The sequence below is a fragment of the Balaenoptera ricei genome, chromosome 13 (assembly GCF_028023285.1).
Source record: "Balaenoptera ricei isolate mBalRic1 chromosome 13, mBalRic1.hap2, whole genome shotgun sequence".
Lineage (NCBI taxonomy): Eukaryota > Metazoa > Chordata > Mammalia > Artiodactyla > Balaenopteridae > Balaenoptera > Balaenoptera ricei.
Genome location: NC_082651.1, coordinates 9,328,252 through 9,341,481, shown reverse-complemented (window position 1 = coordinate 9,341,481; position 13,230 = coordinate 9,328,252). Strand labels below are relative to the sequence as shown.

The following is a 13,230-nucleotide window of genomic DNA, read 5'->3' as shown; positions in this document are numbered from 1 at the left end:
CCTCCCTCTCCTCCTGGTTTTCCACCCACGTGACCCGCCTGCAAACTGTCAGGATTTGGTGACTTCCATTAGCTCCCCCACACACTCTCTCCTGCTCTCCTCATCCCCGAAGAGTCCCTCAAACCCTGGACCAGGTTCCTCTTAACCTGAGATCTATGGGTTGCACCCCAGGTCTGCATACCCCTGAGACTGTGTGCTAAAATCTGCATGTGTGTGGAGCAGTCCACAGTGGTCATCAAATCTCAAGGGCCTCTGTGATCTAAGAGGAGATCCCTCTCTCCCGTTTGATTGAAAGATGAGTCTACCCAGTGGGTTGAACCCCTGATCCCTTCTCAGGCATGGTCCCAGCCCAGCAGTTTGGGATCCCTGCAGATCATGAAAACAGGCTTCTAGACCCTTCTCCTCATAGAGACTCAGGATCTTGGAGGAAGGGTTATGGAGAGGCAGAAATCTGTATTTTTCCAAGGCCTGGGGTAATTCTGATTTCAGCCAGACAGATGTTGAACAGTCACCGCTGTGCATCACACACCCCACAGTGGCTTCCCTCTTTGTGAAGTAGGCAGTCTCAGGATATTTGAGCTCTAGTGAAGACGCTGAAGTCTTCAACACACAGAGGCCTTTAATTTTGCTCTATTTTCTGTTCCGTTGGCCAGTTTAAGAAGTCATTGCCAAAGATGATTAGAGAGAAGATCCCTGCCACCGCCCTTCTGGACAATCCAGGTTGTCAAAGTCTCCGTTCAGCGGGTTCTGGTTATTCTTGAGGATCTGAAATTACCTGTTTCAGGATCCTAAAATGTTCTGTGAACTGAAAAGTTTAGACATAAAATAAAATAAGCTTTTAGCCCAAACGATCCCTTTTCAAACTTGTTTGTTTCAGGTGGCACACCCAGTTAACCAGGAATTTTAGAGTTTTTAAGGGAGAAGAGAAATTGAAATGAGTACTTCCCGATGTGACTCAGTGTAGGTGAAATTGAGTTAAACTTGGCATTCTTTGAGGGACCTGGAGGGATGTTCCGATTCTAGACTTCCCTCAATCATAAAGGTTTTGTATTTGGCTTAATCGTAAAGATTGGCATGCATGTGTTTGGTATATGGGTTTCATGACTGGATCCTAACCTTTTGGATCTCAGCAGCCGACCTTTAGCCCGGGCTCCAGAGTCAGTCAGGGCCGCGGGCTCTGAGCTGCACGCTCGATTTACTGGTCAGTCTCTCTCACTGCAAGTTTGCTTCCAGATGTCGTGAGCCAGCGTGGGCTCCAGCACATGCAATGGGATGGACGTGGGGGCCTTACCTCATTGTGACACGTTAACCTGCTCTCCCCGAAGAGCGTGTCATGTTGAAGTACCAGCAACGTGAATGCTGGCGCCTGTGGATTGGGCGGTGAGCTCCAGGCAGCCCGACCACCTTCACGTGACTCCCGGGGAGGAGGCAGGCAGGCCCCCGGCCTCTGCTCCGAGGCTCAGTTTAGCCAGCTGCTGCTGCAGTTGCTCTAAGCGTTGAGTTGCTCATGTTTGAACCGTGTGCCGCTCCTTAATCATCCGTGTCGCCCTCCATTTCTGTGCAGATGGCAGTCCCCCTCCTGAAGAGTCCAGCCCAGGTACGTGGTTTCCGCTCAAGGCTTCTGCAGATGTCTTCTTAGTATTCAGGGCGTGTTTGTAGCTAAGCTGTCAAAGATCGCCTTGTACTCCCAGAGTTAGGAGAACATTTTAGGAGTTTCCTCATTGTGAGGGATGTAGCGACTTTCCTTAGGTTCGGTGAGGGGCCCGTCGGGCTGGTATTGTGGCCAGAAGCAGGCTGCCACGTGCGTTTCTGTCACTTTCCCGTCCTAAACCCTTTTCAGACAGTGTCCACGAGCACGTTAGGCTTCCTGCAGTGGGTGGCCTGGGTAAGAGAGGGACATCATGGTACATGACGCTTCCTGTGATTTCACCTGAACTTGCGAGCATCCCATGGAGGGGGAGGCAGATAAGAGGCAGCCGTCCAGATGCTGTGGCATTGTAATCACACAGCATCCTCTCTTCTGAGTCTGGCTGCAGCCTTAGACTTCCTGTCAGGCACTGCTGTGGGCTTCAGGTGGAGTTAGTGCTAGAAATGGAATCTTTCTGACTGCATTTGCATGTAGAAATCAGTGTTTGTAACTCTAGTTCAGGGGTCGGCAAAACCACGGCTCCGAGTGAATCCCATCCACCGCCTGCTCTTGTAAATACCATTTTCCTGGAAATAAGTCACGCCCATTCGTTCGCGTACTGTCCATGGCTGCTTTGGGGCAGTGCCAGTGTTCAGTAGTTGCGACAGAGACCCTGTGGCCTTCAAAGCCTAAAACGTTTACTGTCCAGCCCTTTACAGAAAAAATGTGCCGACCCCTGCTCTAGTTCATATCGAATTTCCTGGATGTGGCTTGTGGTTTTCCCAGAGGGAGTGTGAGACCCCCAAATACGATGTTGTGGGTTTTTTTCCCCTTACACTCCAGAAAACAGCTACCCAGTCAGCCTGAGGATTACATCCCGCCCTCTGACTGCATGTAAATACGCCACAGCGGGCCACCTGCCGTATGTCTCGGGTGCAGCCAGCTGTGATTGTGGGATTTGCCGCCCTGTTCCCGTCAGCTCTCAGAGCACCCCTCACTCACACGGCACCGGGTGGTTCAGCGCCGCTCACGGCCGTGACTCCAGAACCCCGTTTGCTCTTCAATGGGTAATCTGATTGGGCACCTCATAACCCCCCCAGTTTGCTTTCAGCCCCTCAGTTTCTCTCTCCAGAAACGTTAGTTTGGTCACGAGCAGGTCTCCAGCTCCAGTTCCCTGGGCCCTCCCCAGCACCTCCCCTGGCCTGGGCCTGCTGCCCCTTCCCACCTGCCTCTGGACTCCCAGTCCCCCCAGCTTGCCTGCAGGACAGGTCGGTGCCTTCTCGCTGCGCCGTCTCCCCCGAGCCCCGTGGCGGTGACTGTCCCCAGCAGTTAAGGCCAGGAAAGGGGGTGGCAGCCTCATGACCCTGGCCCGAGGCAGCTCGGGGCTTCCCTCGGCTCTGCGTGCCCTGCAGTTTGTAGAGCTGAGGGGAGGTCTAGTGGGTTCCCAGGTAGCACTCAGGCAGCCTGGCTTGTACAGCTCTCCTCGTCTTCTGTGAGCTCTGTCACTTCCAGAAGCTTTGGTGGCTTGTCCACAGTTGATGTCAGATGGACTAAAAGGTCCCCTGCCAAGGGTTCCTTTAGCTTTTCCCACAGAGCTGTATTTAGTCTGAGTTAGAACACGTGCATTTTCTCACTCTCTCTCTCCCTACTTTCTCCTTTCCCTCCCCTATTAATGAGAAAAAAAAAAAAAAATACACAAAAGCAAGGCTACCTAAAGTAGCACAGTCCTGGACTGGCCACCATCAGTGAATGTTACAGGTGAGCAGTGAGGTCAGGAGCTTGTCCCACAAGGGGAATCAGCTCCACACCAAGGATGCTGCTTAGTCACTGGTGTCTTGTTCACAGCCAGACTTTCTCGATGTAGGAGGCAGAGTGAACCCCTTCACCAACCCTAACGCCCCAGACACCCGTACTTAACTAGGTTCTGGTAGAAGTCTCGTCACTGTCCCTGAAATTTATTTTGTTTGGAAGTTTTGAAGTTTGGTTTCCCCTCGTGTTGACCCAAAATGTATTATCCCCAACGACTATTCGCTGCGTAGGCAGATGTGTGTACAAGTGGCCATTCCTTTTGTGTGTCTGGGAAGACACTTAGCCTTTCTGAGGCTGTTTCCGTACCCGTATTACTAGTCCTGTCTCTGTGGATTAAGTGAGAGAACAGAGAGTGAGGCACTCACAGGTATTGACTTAAGGGCTGGTTGATGCTCCCATTGAACTCCGGAGCCATCCAGACACGGCTGAGCCCTCCTCTGGGCGGACATCAGGCTCAACTCCCGCCCAGGGCCACATCTTTTCTCCGGAACAAACTCTGAGTGCTTTTTTTAACCATTCTTCCAATTCTACAGTTTTTTTCAGTGTCTTTTTTTTTTTTGGTTTGGTTTGTTGTTTTTTTTTTTTTTTCTCTAATGCAGCAAAACTAAGTCATTCTTATGTGGATTTTGTTTAAACAGAAGTAGGCAGAGTAAAAAATTGTATGCAGAGGGCTTGCTCAGTCAAATAAGACCACTTGTATATTCTGATCATTTTCAGGTTAAAATGATCATGATTTGCATATTAATTACATATATATATTCATGTTAAGTGGAAAAGAAAGTAAAATTGGCAACACTTGCTCTAAGAGTATTTACTTCTGAGGTGAAGAATAGTCTTAATGACTGCCTACCTTTCCCCAAACTACTTGGCTATTAAAACTTAATGCCCATTGGCCTTTTTTGACAGTTGTTGAATATAATTGACATGGATTCAACAGAGTTCTTCAAAGAAACAAAAACATGGTCTCTGAGAATTTTAGAGGCAGAAAGACGTGGATATTATCCACTACAGTCATCCCATTTTACTGCGAAGGGCCCCCGTGGCTGAGGGGTCAGGGGACCTGCCCGCGGCTCACCCACCACTGCTCAGTGGCAGCCGGGGCCTGGGACTCACATTTTCCACTCCTCCGTGCAGGGTTCTTTGTCACTGTGATTTCTTTGCTACGACCTTTCTGCTGTAGACTTTCTAAATTTAAGCCTGCTTTTTTCCATTACCGATAGAAACCCCTGTCCACGTACAGCGTGTCTGCATATACACTTAGATCATTTCCAAAGTTTGAATGGCTGTGTAGACTTGAAAATCTGCGTTGATCAAACACTGAGTACAGGGAAGTCCTTCTGTAGGTTTTAGGCGTTTCTCTGAATTTGTTTCTCAACAAAGCGTGAAGCACACAGCTTGAGAGAGCAGAGCCACAGCTCCCTTCTCTCTTTTTAAGATTCTGTTTATCTGAGACGGAGCTGACCATCCTAGCAGCTGCACTGCTCACGAGGCCAGGGCCTGTCCTGAGTGGGGCGACGGCCATGGGCATTCTGTGACCCGCACCCCATCCTGGGAGGGTGCCCTGCCCAGGCTGCACACCACTGCCTTTGCCGCGCTCCGGGTGGGCTCACCCAGTGGTGATGATCTAGTGCCTATTTCTGGGCTTGGTGGCCTGTTAAAAAAATATAACTGATGGGGGCATGTCTTTTCTCTTCTAAATGTCTTTAAATAGGAAGGACCAAAAAGAGCCAAAGCTAAAAATACCTTTCACTCTGTTTTTCTCCCCTGAGGTTCTATTTTTTAAAAGTTGTTTTGGTTCAGGGTCAAAGTTTCCTTATATTCCAAAAATAGGAAAACCCCACTAAGCCAGGAATAGAGGGAGTCCGGCAGGAAGGTGGCGGCGGGGAAGAAAGCGCAGGAGGCAGGGACACTGAGGGCTGTGGCTACAGACACAGCGCCGGGGAGGGTCCTTCCACAGTCGTGGGCGGGGCCTGTGCCCGCTGCACAAAGGCTCGGCCAGGCTGGGTTGGCTTTGCTCTGGAAGCCCGGGGCTCTGCCTCGCCACCTGGATCAGGGAAGCCAGACAGCAGGTACCCCGCGAGGGACGGCGGTGCCGGGGAGGCACTGGCCTCTGCAGACACGGTGTGCTCTTGCTGAGTCGTGACTCCCAGAGCTCGCTGTCATCTTCCTTGAAAGGAACAGGCGGGGCCGTGAGTGTGTAGAGTCCCCAGAGGGGGTGTCAGTGGTCCCCGAGGAGGGCTGATGGTGCGTTTGCTGGAGAAGCTGCAGGCTAGGAGGGCAGAGACCGGGGCTGAACTTGGCACCACATCTGGGCCGTGCGGAGGCAGGAGGGGCAGGCCGGGTGGCAAGGCCGGTGCGGGACTGGGGGCCAGGGGCCTTCGAAGTGCCGCCTTCTCAGCCGACCGCCCCTCGTGCCAGGTGAGTGGAGCGAGGCCCTGTACCCCCTGCTGACCACCCTCACGGACTGCGTGGCCATGATGAGCGACAAGGCCAAGAAGGCGATGGTCTTCCTGCTCATGCAGGACAGCGCGCCCACCATCGCCACCTTCCTGGGCCTGCAGTACCGCCGCGACGTGGTCTTCTGCCAGACGGTAGGTGCACCTGTCCCTCTCGTGCCGGTTGAGGAAACCAGCGTGGCGCTGTGCCCTCCCGCCTGTGGCTTCGCCCGTGTGGCCTGAGGCCTGGGTGTCGGCCTTGGAGGGAGGGGGAGGGGAGCTGCTGGATCGCAGGTGCTCAGGAGGGTCCGGCTTCACGCCTGCTCCCCGGGAACCTGCCCCGAGGAGCCTGGGCTCACACCGGCCCTGGTGCCACCTTTGTTTTTCCCTGCAGAGGAGTTCATTGAGGGAAGACGCGCAATCTGTTTTCTGGTTTATAAAGCAGCAGGTATTAGGCCTGCTCAGGCACAACTCTGTTCTGGTGATTTCGATTTCCCTTCAGAGGAGGGAAGAGCTTAAAGGAGCATCACCAGTTTTCAGATGCCAGTAATCTGATTAGCAGAGTGAACGGTGGCAGAGGCTCGGTGGGTTCTGTGCGGCTTCCTGTGCCCGCGAGGCGGGGGGTGTGCACGGGACACCTCTGCCCAGGAGACTCGCGGAGGGACCTGTTCTCCACTCCTGCCCCTCGTCGTGAGCACCCCGCTTTCCAGCCTGTGCTGATCTGGATCTGTGGGCATAGAGGCCCTTCCTTTCACCATGGGGAAATAATTCTGGGCTTCCAGAAGGTTCTGGCCCAGGAGTGACCCCAAGGTCGGGTCGGAAGCTGAACCAAAACCAGACCAACCTTTGGAAGCGAGCCCTCCCGTGGCCTCTGCACTCCTGGTCCCAGGTCCTGAGGGCGAGGGGCCGCCGCAGGCAGAGCAGCGTGGGTGCAGGAACCAGGGTGGGCCAGGCGTGAGGTGAGGCGGTGTCTGTCCCCTGCAGCTGACCGCGCTCATCTGTGGCTTCATCATCAAGCTGAGGAACTGCCTGCACGACGACGGCTTCTTGCGGCAGCTCTACACCATCGGGCTGCTCGCCCAGTTTGAGAGCTTGCTGAGCACCTACGGTGAGCCGCCTGGGCTGGGGTTGTGAGAGCCTCCGTGTGTGACCCCCTCTCGTCTCCCTGAGTGGTTTTCTGACACACAGGTAACACATACTGATTAAAATGTATCCAAACATACCCCGATAGGTGACAGAGAACTAAAAAAAGTCCTACATAGTTAAACACACACACACACCCGCTTGTGGCCCATTTCTGCACCCACTAAATTATTAGAAGGCAAGTTGCTGGGTCAAACAGTAGGAGTATTTAAAAAATTTGTTGATATTTCCAAATTGTCTTATAAATGCTCTCTTCTCCTCACCTTCGTTTTCTGTTTATTTCTTCTTAGAAGGTAAAAACGATTAATTTTTTTAAAGTATCTGTTCATCTTTGGAGTTCTAAGACATTGAAGAAATATCAAAAGATCTAAAGAATAGGGAAAGATCACAGCACCTAAAGAGCCGGCTTTGCCTTCTGAGGTTCCCACGTGTAGGTCCCCCACCCCTCCCTTCGCCAGGAAAGGGCCGGGAACTACGAGGTGTGGTTGCACCAGCTGCGCTTTTTAGCACGGCCATAGGACTTCAGTAGTGGGCTTTACGCACGGAGAAGTGAGGCACTTGGCCAGCCTCCCCCCAGCTCTCACCGCCTCGTCCCTCCACCTTGAGCTCATCACTGTCCTTCCGTGGCCACACCGAGTCCAGGGGAGAGCGCAGGTCCCCTCTGCCTGACAGCCCTTTCCCTCTCTTGCCTCCAGGGGAGGAGCTGGCTATGCTGGAGGACATGAGCCTTGGGATCATGGACTTGAGGAACGTGACCTTCAAAGTCACTCAGGCCACTTCTAATGCGTCAACCGACATGCTGCCCGTCATCACAGGAAATCGGTAGAAATGTTTTTCTGATTCTCAGAACTAGCGCAGTGTTTTAATCTGTGTTCATCACATGTGATGCACGTTTCATTTTTGCTTTATTCCGTTTCATTCAGCTGGAAACGCGCATCCCAGCCGGCTACATTCATTTCACAGCCCTGTACAGGTCAGCGACCAGCAGCTGGGAGATCTCCGAGCCGGGCCGGGCTGCTGTCCCGTCCTGAGGCCAGCGGGGCCTTCCCCTCCTTGCTCGCCATCTCCCATCTCGCTGTCGCAGGCCTGACCCTCCTCTTGCTCTGCGTTTCAGGGATGGCTTTAACGTGCGGATCCCCCTGCCGGGCCCCCTGTTTGACGCTCTGCCCCGGGAGATCCAGAGCGGGATGCTGCTGCGGGTGCAGCCCGTGCTCTTCAACGTGGGCATCAACGAGCAGCAGACGCTGGCCGAGAGGTGCGTGCCGGGCCACCTCTGTGGGCCAGGGGCTGCGTCCGTCGGTCGCTGAGCTGCTGGAGAGGGTGTGCTTAGTCCTCTTCGGGCTCCGAGGGCCACGTGGACTTTGTTATCCCTCCTTCAAGTTCAGCCACACACCGGCTCGTCTTTGGTGCTGGAACACAAAGATGAACCAGACGAGGTCCGTGCCCTCGAGAGACTTGGGCTGGCAGCAGGGAGATGTGGCTGCGAGGATTACGATGAGTGCAGGGAGTTGGGGCCCTAGTGAGGTCTCAGAGGGTCTGGGAGGGCTTCCTGGAAGTGGGTTTTAAAGAGTAAGTGGGAGTTGGTCATAGGAGGAGGTGGAGGAGAGACCTGGCGTCCCAGGCCAAGGAGCCTGAACAAAGGCAGGTGGGGAGAAGCCATGTGGGGCTGGAGGCTCAGGTAGCAGGCTGCAGCGGGCAGGGGTGAGGACGGAGAGGCCTGGATGCCAGGCGTCGAGCCACGCCTTGGTCCTAAAGGCCTGCGCCTCGTAAACTCCTCCAGGGTCACCTGCCAGGCAGCAGGGAAGAGTCACGTGTGCCCACGTGTGCAAGAGTGTGTGCAGGTGTTGGAGAGGAGGGGGGGATTGGGTGTGTGTAGCTTCTAATGACCTTCTGCTGGTACGTGAAAACCTTTCCTGTCACGTCATTACATGCATGTGATCTATGTGTTTTAGAACTAAAAGGTGTCTTAAAGTACTTGCTGTTAAGGACGTTTGGTCTCCAGGACGATATGCCATATTCCTGTTGAGCCTTTTGAGCCCAGTGGTCAGCGTCCATGGATCCCCAGGTGTAGGGTCCTCCCCACACGGTCGGAGACCTTTCAGTGGGACAGGACACCATCAGAGTCACATCTGAAGAAGATCATCTGCCGGCCATGTGCTGGAAAGATGTGAGGGGTCTGATGTGATGAGGGGGTTGTCGGGAAGAGTCCGGGCCAGAGGCGGTGACCTGGATCAGTCAGGGGCAGTGCAGATGGGAAGGGACAGACTGGAGAGCCGAGATGTGGTCTTCAGCAGGGCAGGTGTGAGAGGCGACGAGGAGAGGAACAGAGCAGGCCTCTAGGTGGGTGGTGAGTAGCTGGTCCTAACCGGGAGAGGGGTCACGCTGGGGGCAGTTGGGGAGCTGGCCTTAGGCTGAGGGCACCAGCCCAGGAAGCAGAGATCTGGAAGGTGTGGCCAGAGGTGAGGTGCCCACTTCAGGGAGAGTGGGCAGCGTCGGGGCCCCCAGCAAGGAGGTGTCCTCAGGAGGAGGTAACATTCCCTGCGTCTGGCAGCTGCTATTCCTGACTGCAAGAGTGGTTTCTGAAAAAGGTGTTTCTGGAAAGGTTTCTGCAAAGGGTTGAGGCCAGGCCAGATTGGAGTGAGTAGAGGGCCAGGTGGCGGAGGACATGGCAGTGGACGGGGGACATGGGGAGCAGGGTCTGTGCTCTACTTGCTTGTCTGCTCCTAAACAAGGCCAGCTCACCTGTGTCCCAGGGCGACCTCAAGGGAGCAGGTGCCTGGAGAAAAAGCCATTTTGGGCATCAGGGGTGGTCGGGTTGCGGTGGACCCACAGGAGGGCATCCTGCCCCCCAAGGGATGACTTTGGGACTGTGAAGAGGCTGCCATGCACGGAGGTCGCCGGGCAGGAAGTGGGGGGGGGGGGGGGGTGTGCGTCCAGGGCTGCGTGTTTGAGGAGCACCTGCGCCTTCCTCACGGGTGGCTTTCCTCCCGGCTCCCCGCGGGCCTGGCTCCCTGTGTGGTGAGGGGAGGGCTGGGGCCCTGCGCTCCGTCCAGCAGGAGCAGCTGGTCGAGTCTGGTCATCCAGCAACAGGGCGACTTCCGATTTGAAGATGGGACTGTCCTGATTCCCCAGCCAGAGCCCCACTGCCGGCCCCGCTCCTGGGCGCCTCCGGGGTGGGAGGACGGAGACCCGGGGCCGCGCGGCGGGGCTGCCCAAGGGCCTGGGTGTCTCGCAGGCATGCCTGTCACAGTCACGCAGGGTTCCTGCTCATGAAACGTATTCAGACTTGTCACCAACACGGGAGAGATGACCTTAAGCTTGGCGGGAGGAACGTGGCTTAGAATCTAGACGTGCGCCATAAGGATCGAGAGAATCGACATTGTTACCTTTAACGCAGTCACCGTGGCGCTAGAAGAAAGCGACATTAGCCAACTAACGGTGTCCCCCTGTGACCTCCGAAGGTTTGGCGACACATCTTTACAAGAAGTTATCAACGTGGAGAGCTTGGTGCGGTTAAATTCCTACTTCGAGCAGTTTAAGGAAGTTTTGCCAGAGGACTGTAAGTACTTCTTCACTACGGCCGGTCTCCATCCGCTGTCTTTTGTCCCTTGTGGGGTCTGGGGTTTGCTTAGCGACCTTCCCGGTGCTGCTGCTGACCCTCCCCTGCTTCCCGCCCTGTCACCAGTGTGGTCGGCTGCTCTCGTGCCCAAGGTCACCTTGCAAGACACGAAGGGGCTGAGGACAGACCCTGGGGAGGGCTCGCGTGGAGGCGGGGCCAGGTGGGCGCAGCGCCAAGGGGCCCCGCTGGTGTCTGAGGGGCATCTCACAGTCGCCGTGCGGCGGGGCGGGTGGGTGACCACGCTGCACTTCCTCGAGTGGCCGGAGGCCGGCAGGGACTGAGGGCTGGCACGTGGGGAGGCGGGAAACACGCCTGGAGCGCGGGGGATGGAAGGGTCTTAAAGGCCCGAGCGAAGGCGCTAGAAAAACAGGCCTGCGAGATGCCAGAGGATGGCAGGACCGGAGATCCTGCAGGGCCAGGTCGGGGCCCGCGAGCGAGTCGGGGAACGTGGTGTGGGCACAGGAGCTCGGGCGGGGGGCCTCAGTCTCCCCATGAACTGAGGGCGTGAGCCCAGCACTGGACTTGGAGGCTGTGAAGGAGGCTTGGGACGGGTGCTGTTGGAGCCATCGAGGCTCTGGCCCTGACCACACATCGGAATTCACTGGGGAACCTGGGAAAATCCTCTTGCCAGGGGCCCGGCTCAGAGTGTAGGGGGTGGGGCCTCGGCCTCGGGAGGTTTAGAAACTCCCTGGGTGATCCCCGTGTGCTGCAACCAAGCTCGAAAGCGATGATGTTTAAGAGGTCAGTAAAATGCTTTTCTGAGGACTCAGCTGAAGGTCATGGCACCTGGGCTCTCGGGATCCCAGATACCGAGTCATCCTCATGTTCTTCCACAGTGATCATAGTGACCAGTGACAGATTTTTCAAGTCCTTGCACGTGCCAGGCCTTCTACACACTTCCCATGAATTTTCTAACTGATCCCACAGCACCCTTGGGAGGTGGGCTTGGTTTCATACCCATTTGACATATAGTGACACTGAGGCATGGAGGGCAGGTCCCCCAAGGAACCTGGGTCAGGCCAAGTGGCCTGTGGCCAACGCCCACCTTCCGACTGCTCTGGAGGCAGGGACAGTGCCGGCTGCCCGGGCTTGGACTGATGGGACGGGAGCGTGTGCTGGGCCAGCCCCCGGCTAGGGTGCCCTGAGACGGCAGGGCTACGCTGGGGGATCAGGAGCCTTGTGGTCAGGAAGGGGGAGACTTGTGCTCAACATTTTGGAGGGCGGCAGTTTCCAGTGAGGCAAAGCCCCGGGAGACGTGAAGTGGCCCCGGGGGTACAGGCCCGGGAAGGGCGAGGCCTGCGGGATCAAAAGCCATTAGCACTGCCCACGGCCCAGGACGCTGGGGGTGCCTCAGCCCGCCTGGCCCTCAGCCCAGCAGTTACGCCCGTCCGTGAGGCTGAGGAGATGGGGCCCACCAGCGAGTGCCCCCAAGTCTGCTGGGGCGCCAGTGTCGCTAATTGGGCCAGAGGTCAGGTCGTGCGTCTCCCCCGGGAGGCTCTGGTTCGCGGCCTCTGGGTTCCCACAGCCCCCGTCACACGCCGAGCCCTCTGGCCCGGTCCCCGGAGCAGCGTGGTGCTGGGCACGGAGCAGCAGCGTGAAGTGGTTGGCGTGGGATCCTGCGTGCACCGGGGAGGTTGTGCGGTGGAAACGGACGCATAGTTCCATCCCACAGTTGGTGGTGATTTGCGGATTCAGGCCCCCTGGCTGTTTTCCGTAGATGTGACCTCGAGGCTCTTCTCTTCTCCTCTGGTGGTCCTGGTGTTTGAAAATCCCAGGCTTCTGAGGTGAGGTGGTCCGACTGATCTTCCAGCTGGAGAGGTCCTGGAGTGGCCTGGACACTGTCGCGGTGGAGGAGGCTGCCCTTCCCACCTCCCCCAAGGGTGGCGGCCCCCCTCAGTGTCGCCACCCCCAGCCCTAAGCGTCCTCCAGCCCTGGTGGCGGTTCTGAAGACCTGATGGATCTCCCTCACTCCCTCCCGTTCTCGATGATTCGAGCTCCCCCTCCAGCCCCTCGAAAGAGCTGAAAGGAGGCCAGGCGGTTGCCCTTTGCAGGCGGCACTGAAGTGGCAGTGAAAGTAATGGAGTGCTCCCCGTGCTGGCCACCAGGCCCAGTCCCTGAGCACAGGCCTCCCTTCTTGCTTCAATCACACTGAACCTCCGGCTCCGGCCGGGACTCATCCTTCGGCCGTGTCCGGCGGCGCTGGCTGCCGTGGGCTAAGTCCCCGCGGGCGGCCCCAGCTCCACGACCCCGTCTCTCTTCCAGGCCTACCTCGATCTCGGAGCCAGACGTGCCTGCCCGAGCTGCTGCGGTTCCTGGGTCAGAACGTGCACGCCAGGAAGAACAAGAACGTTGACATTCTCTGGCAAGCTGCTGAGGTGAGGGAAAAAATGTTAATAGCAACAAATTAAAACCTCAGCCAGGAGTGAAGAGAACAGATTTCTCCGTAAGGACACGATGAGAGTTGCCCGTGAGTTGCTTACTTTAGGGCTGCCTGGATTCTGATAAGCTTGACACAGAAGCTACCCCCTCGGACGTGGAATAACCAGGCTGATGACAGTTGTCCCCTTCCCAAGCCCGCACGGTCGATAACCAGCTAG

The 13,230-nt window shown here is 56.2% G+C and overlaps 1 protein-coding gene across 6 annotated transcripts in view; it reads left to right on the top strand.

The window, feature by feature from the left end:
* INPP4A (inositol polyphosphate-4-phosphatase type I A) overlaps window positions 1-13,230 on the top strand; it is a 125,730-nt gene that overhangs the window by 98,812 nt on the left and 13,688 nt on the right. For all 6 annotated transcript variants that reach the window (XM_059943396.1, XM_059943398.1, XM_059943399.1 and 3 more), the window contains 7 exons: window positions 1,565-1,597; window positions 5,855-6,027; window positions 6,856-6,979; window positions 7,710-7,836; window positions 8,129-8,269; window positions 10,476-10,573; window positions 12,896-13,008. In XM_059943396.1, the coding sequence (XP_059799379.1) occupies window positions 1,565-1,597; window positions 5,855-6,027; window positions 6,856-6,979; window positions 7,710-7,836; window positions 8,129-8,269; window positions 10,476-10,573; window positions 12,896-13,008 (809 nt within the window). The remainder of the gene's footprint in view (window positions 1-1,564; window positions 1,598-5,854; window positions 6,028-6,855; window positions 6,980-7,709; window positions 7,837-8,128; window positions 8,270-10,475; window positions 10,574-12,895; window positions 13,009-13,230) is intronic.